The sequence below is a fragment of the Cololabis saira genome, chromosome 22 (assembly GCF_033807715.1).
Source record: "Cololabis saira isolate AMF1-May2022 chromosome 22, fColSai1.1, whole genome shotgun sequence".
Classification (NCBI taxonomy): Eukaryota; Metazoa; Chordata; class Actinopteri; order Beloniformes; family Belonidae; genus Cololabis; species Cololabis saira.
In genome coordinates, this window is record NC_084608.1 from 36,569,232 (window position 1) to 36,586,241 (window position 17,010).

Sequence of the window (17,010 nt, forward strand, 5' to 3'; positions counted from 1 at the left end):
TTCTACTCACCCGTAGTCGACTCTTCTGTAATGATCCAGAAGAGGGCGGTAATGCACCGGAAAAAACTGGATGCCAACCGCCAATAAACCTCAAGAAGAAGAAGACTCCTCTGTAGCGCCATAGACATATATACATGTATATATGTCTATGTGTAGCGCCATGTTTGCTGTTTCCTAAAGTAAACTTCCACCACCACCAACTACAAAGAGACGCCAAACTGAACCACTACCCGTGGATAGAAACAGAAAACGTGTGTTTGCCGAGAAGTGGCTGCATGATGTTACGCGGCGACGCGCACCGTACGTTCACGCTCCCGCGTATCCTACCCCGTAAGCTCTGCGTTGGTGCAACGCGGAACCATAAATCAGCCAGCGTCCGTCACTGCGTGCAGCAGTTACCTGCAAGACGCTGCTCTGATTATGGCTCAAAGTTTATGAAAACCCCAAATAAAAAATAAATTAGAGAATATTTTATGAAATCAATAAACAATTCCATCATCAAAATTATAACAAATAAAGGTTCAACATATCTTGCTTTGAATGTAATAAGACTAGGTAATATATTAGTTTCACCTTTTAAGTTGAATTATTGAAATAGATTCACTTTTACACCATATTCTAGTTGAATTATTGAAATAGATTAACTTTTACACCATATTCTAGTTGAATTATTGAAATAAATTAACTTTTACACCATATTCTAGTTGAATTATTGAAATAAATTAACTTTTACACCATATTCTAGTTGAATTATTGAAATAGATTAACTTTTACACCATATTCTAGTTGAATTATTGAAATAAATTAACTTTTACACCATATTCTAGTTGAATTATTGAAATAAATTAACTTTGTAAAGGACCATATTGAGCCATTCATCTTTATAAGTGAATAAATATCGTTTTGCCTATAACTTATTCCTGCATCCCTCTTTTATCGATCCGGCGAGACGGGTCACTGGTTTTTGGAGGCCCAAGTCACATATCCAGGGGCTCCTCTGAGCACCAGACCAAAATAATTATGTGCAGCCCTGTCTATATGGCACTTTGTTTAATTTGAAAAACTGTATTTGAAGTAGACAGTGTTTTAAGTTGGTCTACATGGCACTTTTTTGAAAGAAAATACAAAAGGTCAAAAAGGAAATTCTTTCTTTGTGTTCATTTGATTCCCAATTAAGACACAATGGTAAGAAATTATTTACATTATGGGCTTAAAACTGCCTTGAAATGCGAAATAACAGAATTTTAAACATGCGATTAATCGCGATTAACTTTTGAAATTCTGCGATTAATCGCGATTAAAAAAAATAATCGTTTGACAGCCCTAATATATATATAATATATATATATATATATATATATATATATATATATATATATATATATATATATATATATATATATATATGTGTGTGTGTGTGTCATGGTAAGAGCTACCGTGTTTTTCACCGACAGCGTAGTGAAAGATTAGCCAGACGTGTCAGGAAATGGCCAAACAATAAACAATGGTTACCCTTGACCCAACGCTCAGCTTTAAAAACCACGTTAAAAACTGAGAAACGCTGAAGTTTAATTTTAATGCTAATTTTAGATCCATCAGGAACTCACTCACAGTTTATTTGTACAGCACAATTCAACTCAAGGTCAAAGTGCTTTACATCAACATTAAAATCAGCAAGACACAATTAAAACATACATAACAAATAAAATGAAAATAAAATGATGAGAAAAAAGGGGTAAAATAATAGAAAGCACAAGTTGTTAAAAAGTCAGGGCAGTAGATCCAGCAGGTTCATCTCATTCTTACAATGGCAAGAATTACGTTTCTATACGGTCAAAACGTACAAAGACCTGGTCAAATACAAGATTACAGTAATCTGTAACAATTCGTGCGGTGAATTAAACCATTCCAGTCTGTATCTGAATGCTGTTTTACCGCATTTTTATACAGGACTGTCTCAGAAAATTAGAATATTGTGATTTTCTGTAATGCATTTACAAAAACAAGAATGTCATACATTCTGGATTCATTACAAATCAACTGAAATATTGCAAGCTTTTTATTATTTTAATATTGGCCGATCATGGTTTAAAGTTTAAGAAAACTCAAATATCCTATCTCAAAAAATTAGAATATTCTGGGAATCTTAATCTTAAGCTTTGTTCTGCTCTTTTACTTATTTGTTCTGCTCTTTTACTTATTTGTTCTGCTCTTTTACTTATTTTTCTATACTAATGTTTATGTAGTATTCCATCAACCTGCCAGGGACTACAGGTGGAAAACAAACTGCTACAACCTGGAACGATGCACGTTCTTATTGTGCACTGTCCCTGTGGAATAAATGACAATTTCATACAATTTATATATAAACTCTTCATATCTCTCTCTCATATATATATATATATATATATATATATATATATATATATATATATATATATATATATATATATATATATATATATATATATAATCTCTAGCAGCATCTGGTGGCGGAGCAGGGAACTGCAGCCGGTCTGGACTCATGATGTCTGGGGGGGTGATGGATGGATGGATGGAGGGATGATTGATAGGTGAATAAAGAAGGGATAAAGGGTGGATGTAGATGATGGATGAATAAAGGAGGGATGATGGAGGGATAGGAATGGGTGATATTTTACAGTTCACGATAAACCGTCAAAAAAATTCCCCACAGTAAGAATTTGTATCTCACGGTAAAAATGATAAATTCCTGTTGATGACGTTTTTGTGTAGGGAGGGAGGGAGGGAGGGAGGAAGGAAGGAAGGAAGGAAGGAAGGAAGGAAGGAAGGAAGGAAGGAAGGAAGGAAGGAAGGAAGGAAGGAAGGAAGGAAGGAAGGAAGGAAGGAAGGAAGGAAGGAAGGAAGGAAGGAAGGAAGGAAGGAAGGAAGGAAGGAAGGAAGGAAGGAAGGAAGGAAGGAAGGAAGGAAGGAAGGAAGGAAGGAAGGAAGGAAGGAAGGAAGGAAGGAAGGAAGGAAGGAAGGAAGGAAGGAAGGAAGGAAGGAAGGAAGGAAGGAAGGAAGGAAGGAAGGAAGGAAGGAAGGAAGGAAGGAAGGAAGGAAGGAAGGAAGGAAGGAAGGAAGGAAGGAAGGAAGGAAGGAAGGAAGGAAGGAAGGAAGGAAGGAAGGAAGGAACCGCCCATCCCTATGGAGGGATGATGGATGGATGAATAAAGGAGGGATGACAGATGATGGAGGGATAAAGGAGGGATGATGGAGGGATGAACTAACTGTTCTTCTCCTCCTCCAGGGAAACTAACGGCCTACGACTCTGACGGAGACGGAGATTTCGACGTGGAAGACGCCAAAGTTCTGCTCGGCAAGTTCTCTCTCTTTAACTCCGGGGGGCGGGGGGGGGTCAAAGGTCAGCTGGGGGGGTCAAAGGTCAGCTGGGGGGTCGGCACTGCCGTGTGTTCCAGTCTGGTTCTGCTGGTTTCCCTCTGAAGTTCTGGGAACTGGTAGCAACACGCTGCTCAGAAACCTCTAGAGCCCCGCTGAGATCTTAGACTGGACCTGGTGGATCCTCCAGGAACCAGCCTGGTTCTGGTTCTGGTCCTGGTTCTGGTTCCAGGGACCGGTCTAGGTCCTGGTCTCTGAGACTCCGTGACCCGGGTGCAGCAGGAAACTGCTACGATTGATCACGTAGCCCAGCGATCGGAACCCGACATGTTTTAGAGCCATATTGGACCAAAGACACAAAAACTAATATGTCTGGAGCCGCAAAAACTGAAAAGTCTTGTATCAGAATTAGAATGAAGGAACACATGCTGCATGTTTCTATATTAGTTAGAACTGGGTCCTCGACTGCTAATGTAGCTGCTAATGTAGCTGCTAATGTAGCTGCTAATGTCTTTATGACTCTTTTTGTTACGCAAATCTACGTAAGCGTATCAGGGCCAGGCAGGAGAAAAATAAAATAATATTTTAGAGGAGGGAGATTTTTTTTTTCATTATGCACTTCCAGAAAAAAGTTGAAATGTCGAGAAAAAAGTTGAAATGTCGAGAACAAAGTTGAAATGTCGTGAAAAAAGTCAAAATGTTGAGGAAAAAAGTCAAAGTTTTGTGAATAAGGTTGAAAAGTTGAGGAAAAAGGTTGAAATGTTGAGATAAAAGTCGAAATGTTAAAGAAAAAAGACAAAATTTTGTGAATAAAGTCGAAATATCGAGATTAAAAATGAAAGGTAAAAAGAAGAAAAAAAGAGGAAAAAATAAGAAAAAAAGGAAAAAAGAAAAAAAAGTTCAGAAAAGTTCAGAAAAAAATCGAAATGTCAACAAAAAAGTTGAAATGTCGAGAAAAAAGTTGAAATGTCGAGATTAAAAAGGAAAGGAAAAAGGAAGAAAAAAAGAGGAAAGAAAGAGAAAAAAAATAAGAAGAAAAAGGAGAAAAAAAGTCGAAATGTTGAGATTAATGTTGAAGTACAATTTCGAGAAAAAAGTCGAAATGTGAAAAAAGTTGAAATGTCGAGATTAAAAAGGAAAGGTGAAAAAGGGAGAAAAAAAGAGAAAAAGAAGAAAAAAAGGAAAAAAAGTGAAAAAAAGGAGGAAAAAAAGGAAAAAAAGAGGAAAAAAGGAAAAAAAAAGGTGAAACATTTTGTAAAAAGCTCCAGGAGCCACTAGGGCGGCGCTAAAGAGCCCTGATGTAGGAGGTGGTGTCGTCGGCGTAGAGGCGTTGAAACTGTTGAAACGGTTAAAGAAGAGAGGAAATGTTCTGCTGATGTTCTTTAACTCTCTCTCTTCCTCTCTCATCATCCTCCTTTTTTATCCTTTAACCTCCCTCCATCACAACGCCTTCCTTTCCTTTTTCTCCTCCATCCCTCCGTTCCCTCCAGTTTTCTCCTCCCTCCTTTTCTCTCTTCCTCTTTTGGGAATAAAGTTGAAATGTTCAGAAAAAAGTTGAAATGTCGACAAAAAAGTCGAAATGTCGACAAAAAAGTCGAAATGTCGAGATTAAAAAGGAAAGGAAAAAGGAAGAAAAAAAGAGGAAAGAAAGAGGAAAAAAATAAGAAAAAAAGGAGAAAAAAAGTCCAAATGTTGAGATTAATGTTGAAATACAATTTCGAGAAAAAAGTCAAAATTTCGTGAAAACAGTTGAAATGTCGAGATTAAAAAGGAAAGGGAAAAAAAGAGAAAAAAAGAAAAAAGGTGAAAAAAGCAAAAAAAAGAGGGATAAAAAGGAGAAAAAAGAGGAAAAAATTGAAAAAAAAAAGGTGAAACATTTTCTAAAAAGCTCCAGGAGCCACTAGGGCGGCGCTAAAGAGCCCTGATGTAGGAGGTGGTGTCGTCGGCGTAGAGGCGTTGAAACTGTTGAAACAGTTAAAGAAGAGAGGAAATGTTCTGCTGATGTTCTTTAACTCTCTCTCTTCCTCTCTCACCATCCTCCTTTTTTATCCTTTAACCTCCCTCCATCACGACTTCCTTTCTTTTTGAGTTGCTCTCCATCCCTCCCTTCCCTACAGTTTTCTCCTCCCTCCTTCTCTCTCTTCCTCTTTTGGGAATAAAGTTGAAATGTTCAGAAAAAAATCGAAATGTCGACAAAAAAGTCGAAATGTCGAGATTAAAAAGGAAAGGAAAAAGGAAGAAAAAAAGAGGAAAGAAAGAGAAAAAAATAAGAAAAAAAGGAGAAAAAAAGTCCAAATGTTGAGATTAATGTTGAAATACAATTTCGAGAAAAAAGTCAAAATTTCGTGAAAAAAGTTGAAATGTCGAGATTAAAAAGGAAAGAAAAAAAGAGAAAAAAAGAAAAAAGGTGAAAAAAGCAAAAAAAGAGGGAAAAAAAGAGGAAAAAATTGAAAAAAAAAAAAAGGTGAAACATTTTCTGAAAAGCTCCAGGAGCCACTAGGGCGGCGCTAAAGAGCCCTGATGTAGGAGGTGGTGTCGTCGGCGTAGAGGCGTTGAAACTGTTGAAACGGTTAAATAAGAGAGGAAATGTTCTGCTGATGTTCTTTAACTCTCTCTCTTCCTCTCTCACCATCCTCCTTTTTTATCCTTTAACCTCCCTCCATCACGACGCCTTCCTTTCCTTTTGGGTTTCTCCTCCATCCCTCCGTTCCATCCAGTTTTCTCCTCCCTCCTTCTCTCTCTTCCTCTCTCGTCAGGCCTGACCAAAGACGGCGGCGGTAACGCCGACTCGCTCCAGGAGGTTCTCAATATTTTAGCTGACGAGGGCTCTGATTGGATCTATGGCTTCTTCACCTTCCTTTATGACGTAGCGTCGTCGCCGGCAGAGCCGGGCGGCGCCGAGGAGGCGGGGCATGATGAGGAGGAGGCGGGGCATGAGGAGGAAGAGGCGGGGCATGAGGAGGAGGAAGAGGGCGGGGCCACCAGGCCGGTTGAAGGGGTCATTCTGGACCTCCAGAACCAGTAGGGGGCGCCGTGGTCCTGAAGTCGAAATTTCGTGAATAAATTCGAAATTTCGTAAATAAAGTCGAAATTTCGAGAATAAAGTTGAAATACAATTCCGTGAATATTGTTGAAATTTCGAGAATAAATTCGAAATTTCGTGAATAAAGTTAAAATTTTGTGAATAAAGTCAAAATTTCTTGAATAAAGTCGAAATTTTGTGAATAAAGTCGAAATTTCGATAATAATGTTGAAATACAAATTCAAGAAAAAAGTGACATTTTGAGAATAAAGTTGAAATTTTGTGAATAAAGTTGAAATTTCGTGAATAAAGTCGAAATTTTGAGATTAATGTTGAAATACAATTTCAAGAAAAATGTCAAAATTTCGTGAATAAAGTCAAAATGTCGAGATTAATGTTGAAATACAATTTCAAAAATCAATAAATTTCGTGAATAAAGTCGAAATTTCGTGAATAATGTTGAAATACAATTTCAAGAATAAATTCAAAATTTTGTGAATAAAGTCAAAATTTTGTGAATAAAGTCGGAATTTTGTGAATAAAGTCAAAATTTAATGAATAATGTCGGAATTTGGTGAATAAAGTCGAAATTTCGAGAATAAAGTTGAAATACAATTTCGTGAATACATTTGAAATTTCATGAATAAATTAAAAATTTCGTGAATAAAGTTGTAATTTCGAGATTAATGTTGAAATACAATTTCATGAATAAAGTCGAAATTTTGTGAATAAATTCAAAATTTCGTGAATAAAGTCGAAATTTCAAGAATAAATTCAAAATTTCGTGAATAAAGTTGAAATTTCAAGAATAAAGTTGAAATACATTTCGACTTTTTTCTCGAAATTGTACTTGAACATGAATCTTTATACTGGGACGCACTGAACCCGGACCGGTTGGAGCAGGTCTGTTCGCCGGGTTCCACGGTAGCGTCGCTCCGACCCGGCAGTTTCTGACGGCTCGGGGCTCGGAGGGCTACGCTAGGCTAGCTCGGGGATTGGCAACACGCGGCTCTCTAGCGCCGCCCTAGTGGCTCCTGGAGCTTTTTCAAACATGTTTGAAAATGGAAATCGATGGGGGAGGGAAATATATGTTTGGTTTTAATATGGTTTCTGTAGGACAAACATGACACAAACATTCTGAACGTTTTCCAATGCTGTAAAAATGTGTAGAATAAATACAAAATTTCAACATTTCTGTTAACGAAGATTTGTACGGAAGAATATCAGGGAGAAAGGAGAAAAAATATTTGAGAGGGGAAGATTTTTTTTATTGTGCACTTCGAGAAAAAGGTCGAGATTGTTTAAATACAATTTCAAGAATAAAGTCAAAATTTCCCCTTTTTTTTCTCAACATTTCAACTTTATTCACAAAATTTTGACTTTCTTCTCAACATTTCAACTTTTTCTCGACATTTCGACTTTTTTCTCGACATTTCGACTTTTTTCTCGAGATTTCGACTTTATTGAAATTGTATTTCAACATTATTCTCGAAATTTCGACTTTATTCACAAAATTTCGACTTTTTCTCGAAGTGCATAATGAAAAAAAAATCTTCCTCCTCTAAAATATTTTTTTTATTTTTCTCCTGCCTGGCCCTAATACTGGGAAAAAGAGAAAAATAACTGAGGAGAAAAAGAGGATTCAACCTTTCTTGGAGCGAATAATTTGCATTCGTCGCCTGAATGTTTGCTCTGTAGCAAAAAGGTGTCCAATAATAAAAAGAGTCATGTGAAAGACATTAGCAGCTACATTTGCAGCCGATGACCCAGTTCTAACTAATATAGAAACATGCAATATGTGTCTTCATTCTAATACAAAACTTAATTTTTTGCGGCTCCAGACATATTTGTTTTTTGTGTTTTTGGTCCAATATGGCTCTAAAACATTTTGGGTTCCCGATCCCTGGGCTAGCTACTCAATGGGATGCTACGTAGCCGCCACGTAGCCGCTACGTAGCCGCCACGTGGTCTCGGACCCGAACTCACTGGTTGTATGTAGATATTTTAAAGTGTAAATCTTTGAGTTTGTTGTCTTAAAGTGTTTTTTTCTCATTTTATAAAACCTGTTTCCAACAAGTCACACGCAACTCCGATGTTGTGTGAAGTTGTTCCAGATGTTAGCGTTCACTTGTGCTGTGAAATAAAAACGTTTTTCTAATAAGATCTTCTTTTTTTTTGGTTTTTAAAGAAAATTTAATCAACATATTTTCAGCAGTTTTTAACTTGAAATTGTAGTTTTTCTCAGTAGTTTTTAAATAATTTGTGTCCGGGTTTCATGATGTCATGTAAGCTGGAACAGACTCCTCCCACATGGGTTAAATGGACGACATTGACATTAACGCGTAACTTCTGCTAAGCTACGATGCTAGCAGCTATTTTTTTTTTTTTTTTACAGTACAAACAGCGACAAAAGACAACATCAGTTACAATGACAAGGTGTGTGTGTGTGTGTGTGTGTGTGTGTGTGTGTGTGTGTGTGTGTGTGTGTGTGTGTGTGTGTGTGTGTGTGTGTGTGTGTGTGTGTGTGTGTGTGTGTGTGTGTGTGTGTGTGTGTGTGTGTGTGTGTGTAAATAATATGATGAAAGTAGATAAATAAATTAAGAATATTAATTTGAGTATAAATAAGTAAACAAATAAATAATTATCATATAAAGTGGTGTAGCACGATATAATATAAATATAGCATAATAATATAGTAACATCCTAATATAATATAATCATTTTTATATTATTATAACGTATAACAAAATGATATCACCATACTATAATATATAATAATACTATAGTTTAGCCGCTAATTTCTGATGTTACCGCTGTGACGAGGATGGGCGGGGCTTCGCTAGGACCTGCGGTCACCCCAGACTGGACCAAATTAGCAGTTAGCATCCTAGCTTCTGCTAAGCTACAGTGCTAACTCCTAGCATTAGCGTGCTCCGGCGGTTCTGGACCGGTCTGGACCGGTCTGGCAGTTCTCACAGGTGTGTGTCTCTCCTGAACTACAGACAGGAAGGAGGTGAAGAAGACGGGCAGAAGTAAAGGTAGAGTTCCTGCACGAGTCTGACTGACAGGTTGAGTAGAGAACCGTCAGGGTTGTCGGTTCAACTCCCACTAACGATGCACGGTGTGACCTGCATGATCCTGGTAGTTTGAAGGACTCTGAACCGGGATCAGGTTTCTGTGACCCAGGTTTGAGTCGTAGACGTCATGGTAGCCGGGCTGGTGTCGGTTCCTGGTGATGGGAGGTCTTCAGGCCCGTTGTGGATCTAGATCCTGGTCCAGGTGTCTGGTTGTATGGACCAGGACCAGGATCTGGATCCTGGTCCAAGTGTCTGGACCTCGTGGAACCCTATGAATCCAGCTCACCGACACATGAAAGTGGCCACATGTTGGACCTCGTGGAACCCAATGACTGCGTTTCCAGCATCAATAACCCTTTTCTAACCGGAATATTAGCAATAACCCGATTTTGCACGGCCATGTAAACACCAATAACCCCTTTGAATAACTGGAATTTGCTCATATTCGGGTTTTTAAAAACCCCAATATGACCCCTGGGTTACTCCTCAAGGCTGATTTATGGTCCGCGTTACACCAACGCAGAGATTACGGCGTAGGGTACGCTTACCCTACGCCGTAGGCTCTGCATCGATTTAACGCAGAACCATAATTCAGGCTTCATTTCCCCTCTGTCTCTGTTTCTCTCTCTCTTCAATATCATTCAAGCCTGTGTGATACTGAATGATATTAAGGGTGAAATCTACAGTCAGACATGACTGTACACAGTCAGATCAAGTGGGGTTGTGGACTTATCTCAGATTTAAAAATAAAAATAACAGGACGGAGCTCAGGATTCATCCATACAGTAAAGGGCTGCTTTATTACAAACAATTCCACCATATAAACATATAAATCTAGAATGTGTGTGTTTAACAGCTGACCTGTAGGTGTGTGTAGCAAAACACAGAACAGGAATTAGCGTCAGATCCTGATCTGGTCCCGATCCTTTATGGGCGCGTTTGCGCCGGCATATCATTAGAGCAAAAAAAATCTTTTGTGAATAGGACCTTAAAGCGGGGCAAATTGCAGGCGCAAATGTGGCGCAATTCACAGCGCTATTTGCGGGCGCAATCTATTCTTTGTGGATTTGGCCCCAAGTTCTGTTATGATGAACTTGGATGCTCGTCCATCAGCCCTCGTGCTGTTGTTGACCGTCTTTGACCACCTTCCCCTTGTGGCATGCCTTGCTGCGGTGCCTTGCTGCGGTGCCTTGCTGCGGTGCCTTGCTGCTGTGCCTTGCTGCGGTGCCTTGCTGCGGTGCCTTGCTGCGGTGCCTTGCTATGTTGCTCTGCTGTGCCGGACTCTGGTATCAGACTCTATTGTGCGTCTCCTCCTAGAAACGTTAACCGCCGGCGGTCCGGGGATCAGACTCCGACCAGGTAGCTACCGGAGGAACTTGCGGGGTTTTAATTAACTGATTTAACGATGATTAGCCGATTGTTTCTGTCCTCTTGTTTCTGCAGACGGAGGAAACACAACCAGAGGTACGGAACCGGTTATTGATAACTGTACTAACTAGAGTGGGAGAGTTGAATATATATATATATATATAATATCAATTAAATATTAATATTTAGGCAAAACATCACGACAGGCCGTGGTATACGCTCATTATATCACAGCTGAGGGGGCGTTTGTCATATAATGAGCGTATATCACGGCCTAAAGTGATATAATGAGCGTATATCACGGCCTAAAGTGATATAATGAGCGTATACCACGGCCTAAAGGGATATAATGAGCGTATATCACAGCCTAAAGTGATATAATGAGCGTATATCACAGCCTGAAGTGATATAATGAGCGTATATCACGGCCTAAAGTGATATAATGATCGTATACGACCGCCTAAAGTGATATAATGAGCGTATATCACGGCCTAAAGTGATATAATGAGCGTATACCACGGCCTAAATTGCTACCTTCAGGCTGTGATACCTTTCGCTACCTGCTGTAACCGTCCCAAAAATCAGTAACAGTTGGTTGTTGTCATGGAAACATTGTTGCTTCCCTGACGTGGAATGATCTGCTGTGATGAGGCTTTAGAATAGAAGCCGTGGTATAAGCTCATTATACCACAGTTAACAACCAATCAGATCATTATACCACAGTTAACAACCAATCAGATCATTATACCACAGTTAACAGGTTGATGTGAGCATGTGGACCATGTGGCTCTTTTCGGTAACCCAGTAACCAATCGTGGCTCTGACTGGTTGACACCCCTGAACTAGACTGTAACCAGCGTTACCATGGATACGGTATTAATAACTCCCAGACTGGTTTAACTCCACTAACCAGGACCGGAGGAGCTCCTTAACCGGTCCAAGGTGCTTCTTAACCGGTCCAAGCTCCTTCTTAACCGGTCCAAGGTGCTTCTTAACCGGTCCAAGCTCCTTCTTAACCGGTCCAAGCTCCTTCTTAACCGGTCCAAGGTGCTTCTTAACCGGTCCAAGGTGCTTCTTAACCGGTCCAAGCTCCTTCTTAACCGGTCCAAGGTGCTTCTTAACCGGTCCAAGGTGCTTCTTAACCGATCCAAGGTGCTTCTTAACCGGTCCAAGCTCCTTCTTAACCGGTCCAAGGTGCTTCTTAACCGGTCCAAGCTCCTTCTTAACCGGTCCAAGCTCCTTCTTAACGGGTCCAAGCTCCTTCTTAACGGGTCCAAGCTCCTTCTTAACGGGTCCAAGCTCCTTCTTAACCGGTCCAAGGTGCTTCTTAACCGGTCCAAGGTGCTTCTTAACTGGTCCAAGCTCCTTCTTAACCGGTCCAAGGTGCTTCTTAACCGGTCCAAGGTGCTTCTTAACTGGTCCAAGGTGCTTCTTAACTGGTCCAAGGTGCTTCTTAACTGGTCCAAGGTGCTTCTTAACCGGTCCAAGGTGCTTCTTAACCGGTCCAAGCTCCTTCTTAACCGGTCCAAGCTCCTTCTTAACCGGTCCAAGCTCCTTCTTAACCGGTCCAAGGTGCTTCTTAACCGGTCCAAGCTCCTTCTTAACCAGTCCAAGCTCCTTCTTAACCGGTCCAAGCTCCTTCTTAACCGGTCCAAGGTGCTTCTTAACCGGTCCAAGGTGCTTCTTAACAGGTCCAAGGTGCTTCTTAACAGGTCCAAGGTGCTTCTTAACTGGTCCAAGGTGCTTCTTAACCGGTCCAAGCTCCTTCTTAACCGGTCCAAGCTCCTTCTTAACCGGTCCAAGCTCCTTCTTAACCGGTCCAAGGTGCTTCTTAACCGGTCCAAGGTGCTTCTTAACCGGTCCAAGCTCCTTCTTAACCGGTCCGAGCTCCTTCTTAACCGGTCCGAGCTCCTTCTTAACCGGTCCGAGGTGCTTCTTAACCGGTCCAAGGTGCTTCTTAACAGGTCCAAGGTGCTTCTTAACAGGTCCAAGGTGCTTCTTAACTGGTCCAAGGTGCTTCTTAACCGGTCCAAGCTGCTTCTTAACCGGTCCAAGCTCCTTCTTAACCGGTCCAAGCTCCTTCTTAACCGGTCCAAGCCCCTTCTTAACCGGTCCAAGCTCCTTCTTAACCGGTCCAAGCTCCTTCTTAACCGGTCCAAGCTCCTTCTTAACCGGTCCAAGCTCCTTCTTAACCGGTCCAAGGTGCTTCTTAACCGGTCCAAGGTGCTTCTTAACCGGTCCAAGGTGCTCCTCCTGGTCCTGCACCTCTAACTCCTGGTTGCTGCATGTTGCCTGGACTTCCTGACCTTTGACCTCCTGGAGGTTGATGTTTAACCAGCTGAATGTCTCAGACCCGGTGGTTGGAGACCCGACGGTTGGAGACCCGGCGGTTCGATACCCGACGGTTGGAGGGACGATGCTCCGCTCGGCGCTGAAGGAGGAGCTGAGGTTCATCCACCACAAGATGGAGGCCAAGAGGATCGCTGGCATCGCCCTGGCCGAGGTCCGGGCCTTCCTGGAGGAGGAGGAGGAGAAGAGAGGGAAGGAAGAGGAGAAGAAAAGGGAGGAGGATAAGAGCGAGGAGGAGGCCTCGGCCGCCGGGAGGAAGCTGCTGGAGGAGGAGAGGGAGAACCTGAAGAGAGGGAAAGAGAAGCTGGAGAAGGAAGAGGAGACGATGGAAAAGGAGAAGGAGACGATGGAGAAGGAGAGGGAGAATCTGAAAAAAGAGAAGGAACATCTGGAAAAGGAGGAGGAGAAGATGAAAAAGGAGAAGGAACATCTGGAAAAGGAGGAGGAGAAGATGAAAAAGGAGAAAGAACATCTGGAAAAGGAGGAGGAGAAGATGAAAAAGGAGAAGGAGAGTCTGGAAAAGGAAGAGGCGAATCTGAAAAGAGAGAAGGAACATCTGGAAAAGGAGAAGGAGAGTTTGGGAAGAGAAAAGGAGAAGATGGAAAAGGAGAAAGAGAGGATGGAGAAGGAGAAAGAGATGATGGAAAAGGAGAAGGACAATCTGAAAAGAGAGAAAGAGAGGATGGAGAAGGAGAAACGAGAAATGGAGAGAATCGCCAAAGAAAAAGCGGCTGAAAGACAGAGGGAACGACTGGAGCAGGAGAAGGTGGAGAAGGAGAGATTGGTGAAGGAGAGGCAAGAAAAAGAAAGGATGGCCCGAGAGAGGGCAGAGAAAGAAAGACAAGAAAGGGAACGCATCGCCAAGGAAAGAGAGAGGCAAGAAAAAGAAAGGATGGCCCGAGAGAGAGAGAGAATCACCAAAGAGAAGGAGCGACAGGAAAGAGAGAGGGTCGCAAGAGAGAGAGCAGAAAAAGAAAGACAAGAGAGAGAGAAAATCGCCATGGAAAGAGAGCGACAGGAAAAAGAAAGGATGGCCAGAGAGAGAGAGAGGCTAGAGAAGGAGAGACTGGCTAGAGAGAAGGAAAGACTTTTGAAAGAGAGAGAGAGGATGGAGATGGAGAGAATCGCTAGAGAGAAGGAAAGACTTTTGAAAGAGAGAGAGAGGATGGAGATGGAGAGAATCGCTAGAGAGAAGGAAAGACTTTTGAAAGAGAGAGAGAGGATGGAGAGGGAGCGAATCGCCCAGGAGAGAGAGAGACTGACGAAGGAGAAGGCGGAGAAAGAGAGGCGGCAGAAGGAATGGAGTGAGAGAGCGGAGAGGGAGAAGGAGTGGGAGAGGATGGAGAGAGAACGAGTGGCCCGGGCCAAGATGGCCGAGGAGAGAGAGAGAGAAGGGAGGGAGAAGGAGGAGAGGATGGAGAGAGAGAGGGAGAGGATGGAGAGAACCAACGCCACCAAGAACGGAGAGAAACACAACGCTTCTCATCCAAGAGACCAGCCGGTAGAGACGGAGAGAAGCGTGGCGGAGGTGAAGAGACGGAAGAGCGTCGCGGAAGAGGGGAAGTGAAGAGAGGAAGAGGGAAAGTGAAGAGAGGAAGAGAGGAAGTGAAGAGAGGAGAGGAACCACATCTGGAACAGGCACCTCTGGGCCCAACACCCCGTAAATATGGTCCACTAGTGACGCACCGAAGGTTCGGTTACCCAAATATGTGAACACTCAATTATCAAAATATATTGGATACAGACATGTACTTGGTACCAAAATGTCCACAATACCCAACTTTATATTAAACTTTAATATATTTATGGGGCTTAAAACCAAGGCATTTCGAGTTATAAAGGAAAAAGCAAGTTTTTGAGCGGACATCTTGGATTTTAGGGGCCGCCATCTTGGAATTTTGAGTGGCACGCGGTTCGGTAACCCAAATTGTTCGGCCGAAAATAGCAAAAAAACACTTTCGGTGTCCGGTGGAATAAGTGGGAAAAAAACGAACAATTAATAACGCAATCGAACAGCGAACAGCGTGAGTGACGGACGAGCGGTCACCGACTGATACGACCAGATCCTCCAAGAAAATAACCCAGATTTTTACAATTATTACACAAGGATTCAGATTGCGGAGATCAATCGCCGCGACCCGATTAACCCTGGTCTTCCTTCCTTCTTTCCTCCTGCTCTCTCCTTCCTTCTTCTTTCCTTCCTTCTCTCCTTCCTTCCTTCTTTCCTCCTGCTCTCTCCTTCCTTCTTCTTTCCTTCCTTCTCTCCTTCCCTCCTTCTTTCCTCCTGCTCTCTCCTTCCTTCTCCCTTCCTATTTTCTCCCTTCGTACCTTCTTTCCTTGTTTTCTCCTTTCCTTCCTTCATTCTTTTTTCCCTTCCTCTCTTCCTTCCTTCTTTTTCCCTTCCTTCCTTCCTTCCTTCCTTCCTTCCTTCCTTCCTTCCTTCCTTCCTTCCTTCCTTCCTTCCTTCCTTCCTTCTTTTTTCCCTTCTTTCCTTCTTTCCTTCCTTCTTTTTTCCCTTCCTTCCTCCTTTCCTTCCCTCTTTCCTCCCTTCCTTCCTTCTTTCTTCCTTTCCTTCTTTTCTCCCTTCCTTCCTTCCTTCCTTCCTTCCTTCTTTTTTCCCTTCTTTCCTTCTTTCCTTCCTTTTTTCCCTTCCTTCCTCCTTTCCTTCCCTCTTTCCTCCCTTCCTTCCTTCTTTCTTCCTTTCCTTCTTTTCTCCCTTCCTTCCTTCCTTTTTCCCTTCCTTACTTCCTTCCTTCCTTCCTTCCTTTCTTTCTTCCTTCCTTCCTTCCTTCCTTCCTTGACCCGAAGACAGCACAAGGGTTAACTGGATTTGAACAGGAGAAAATGAAAAAGGATTATGAGAAAAAGTACAATAAGAACAGTAAGACCAATTGTGACTGGCGAGTATTTCACATTTGCACATTTATTTCATTTATGCAATGGTGAAAAAATTGGCAAAATAAATTGAAAAACTGCGTAGAACCATGTTCGGTATTATTCGGTATTTGGCCAAGTGTTTATTATTATTTTCGGTTTCGGCCACAAATTCTCATTTCGGTGCATCACTATGGTCCAGTTCTGCTGTTTGCTGACGACACCCGGCTCTACCTGTCCAGGTACCTGACTCCGCCCACAGCCCCCCCCCGTCACCACAGGTGCACCCCAAGGCTCTCTCCCGGGGCCCCTCCCCTTCCTATTACATCTCTTACTCCGCCCACTGAGGACGTCCCTGCTGGTGACTCCTTACCCCAACTGCATACATTTATAATCTCTCCTTTATCTTATCTTTGTCTGTTTTTATCATTTTATTATTTTACTGTAAAGTTTTCTTGACCTCCTTGAACGGTGCTGTTAAATAAAATGTATTATTGTTGTCATTATTATTATTATTATTATTATTATTGTTATTATCATTGTTATTATCATTATTATTATTATTAGGGCCTTTGCACTTTGCCTTATTACAGTATATCTGTAGGAATTGTTTGGTTTTTTTTTTTTCCTTCTTCCGACGAAATGAGGGCCTTTTTTCCCCCTAAACGTGCCCCAAAAGTCTCCAAATTTTGCACCAAGCCAGGCCTGGCAAAAAATTTGATATTTAATGGTTTACATTAATGGGCGTGGCCTAACGGCTCAACAGTGCCCCCTAGAAAACTTTGTGCCTCAAGCCCCACGATACGGTTTGACGTACATGCACGAAAATTGGTACACACCTGTATCATGTCACAACTTAAAGAAAAGTCTCTTGGAGCCATGGCCCAAACCCAACAGGAAGTCGGCCATTTTGAATTAATCGTGTAATTTTGGCACAATTTATGCTTATTGATACCAGCCGTA

At 41.8% G+C, this 17,010-nt stretch overlaps 1 protein-coding gene across 1 annotated transcript in view; it reads left to right on the forward strand.

Annotated features, from left to right (window-relative positions):
• Nucleotides 1–3,249: 3,249 nt before the first annotated feature.
• LOC133423421 (aspartyl/asparaginyl beta-hydroxylase-like) overlaps nucleotides 3,250–17,010 on the forward strand; it is a gene marked incomplete at its 5' end in the record, with an annotated part of 61,164 nt that continues 47,403 nt past the window's right edge. Inside the window, one exon of the mRNA XM_061713595.1 lies at nucleotides 3,250–3,337. Coding sequence (XP_061569579.1) covers nucleotides 3,250–3,337 — 88 coding nt within the window. The remainder of the gene's footprint in view (nucleotides 3,338–17,010) is intronic.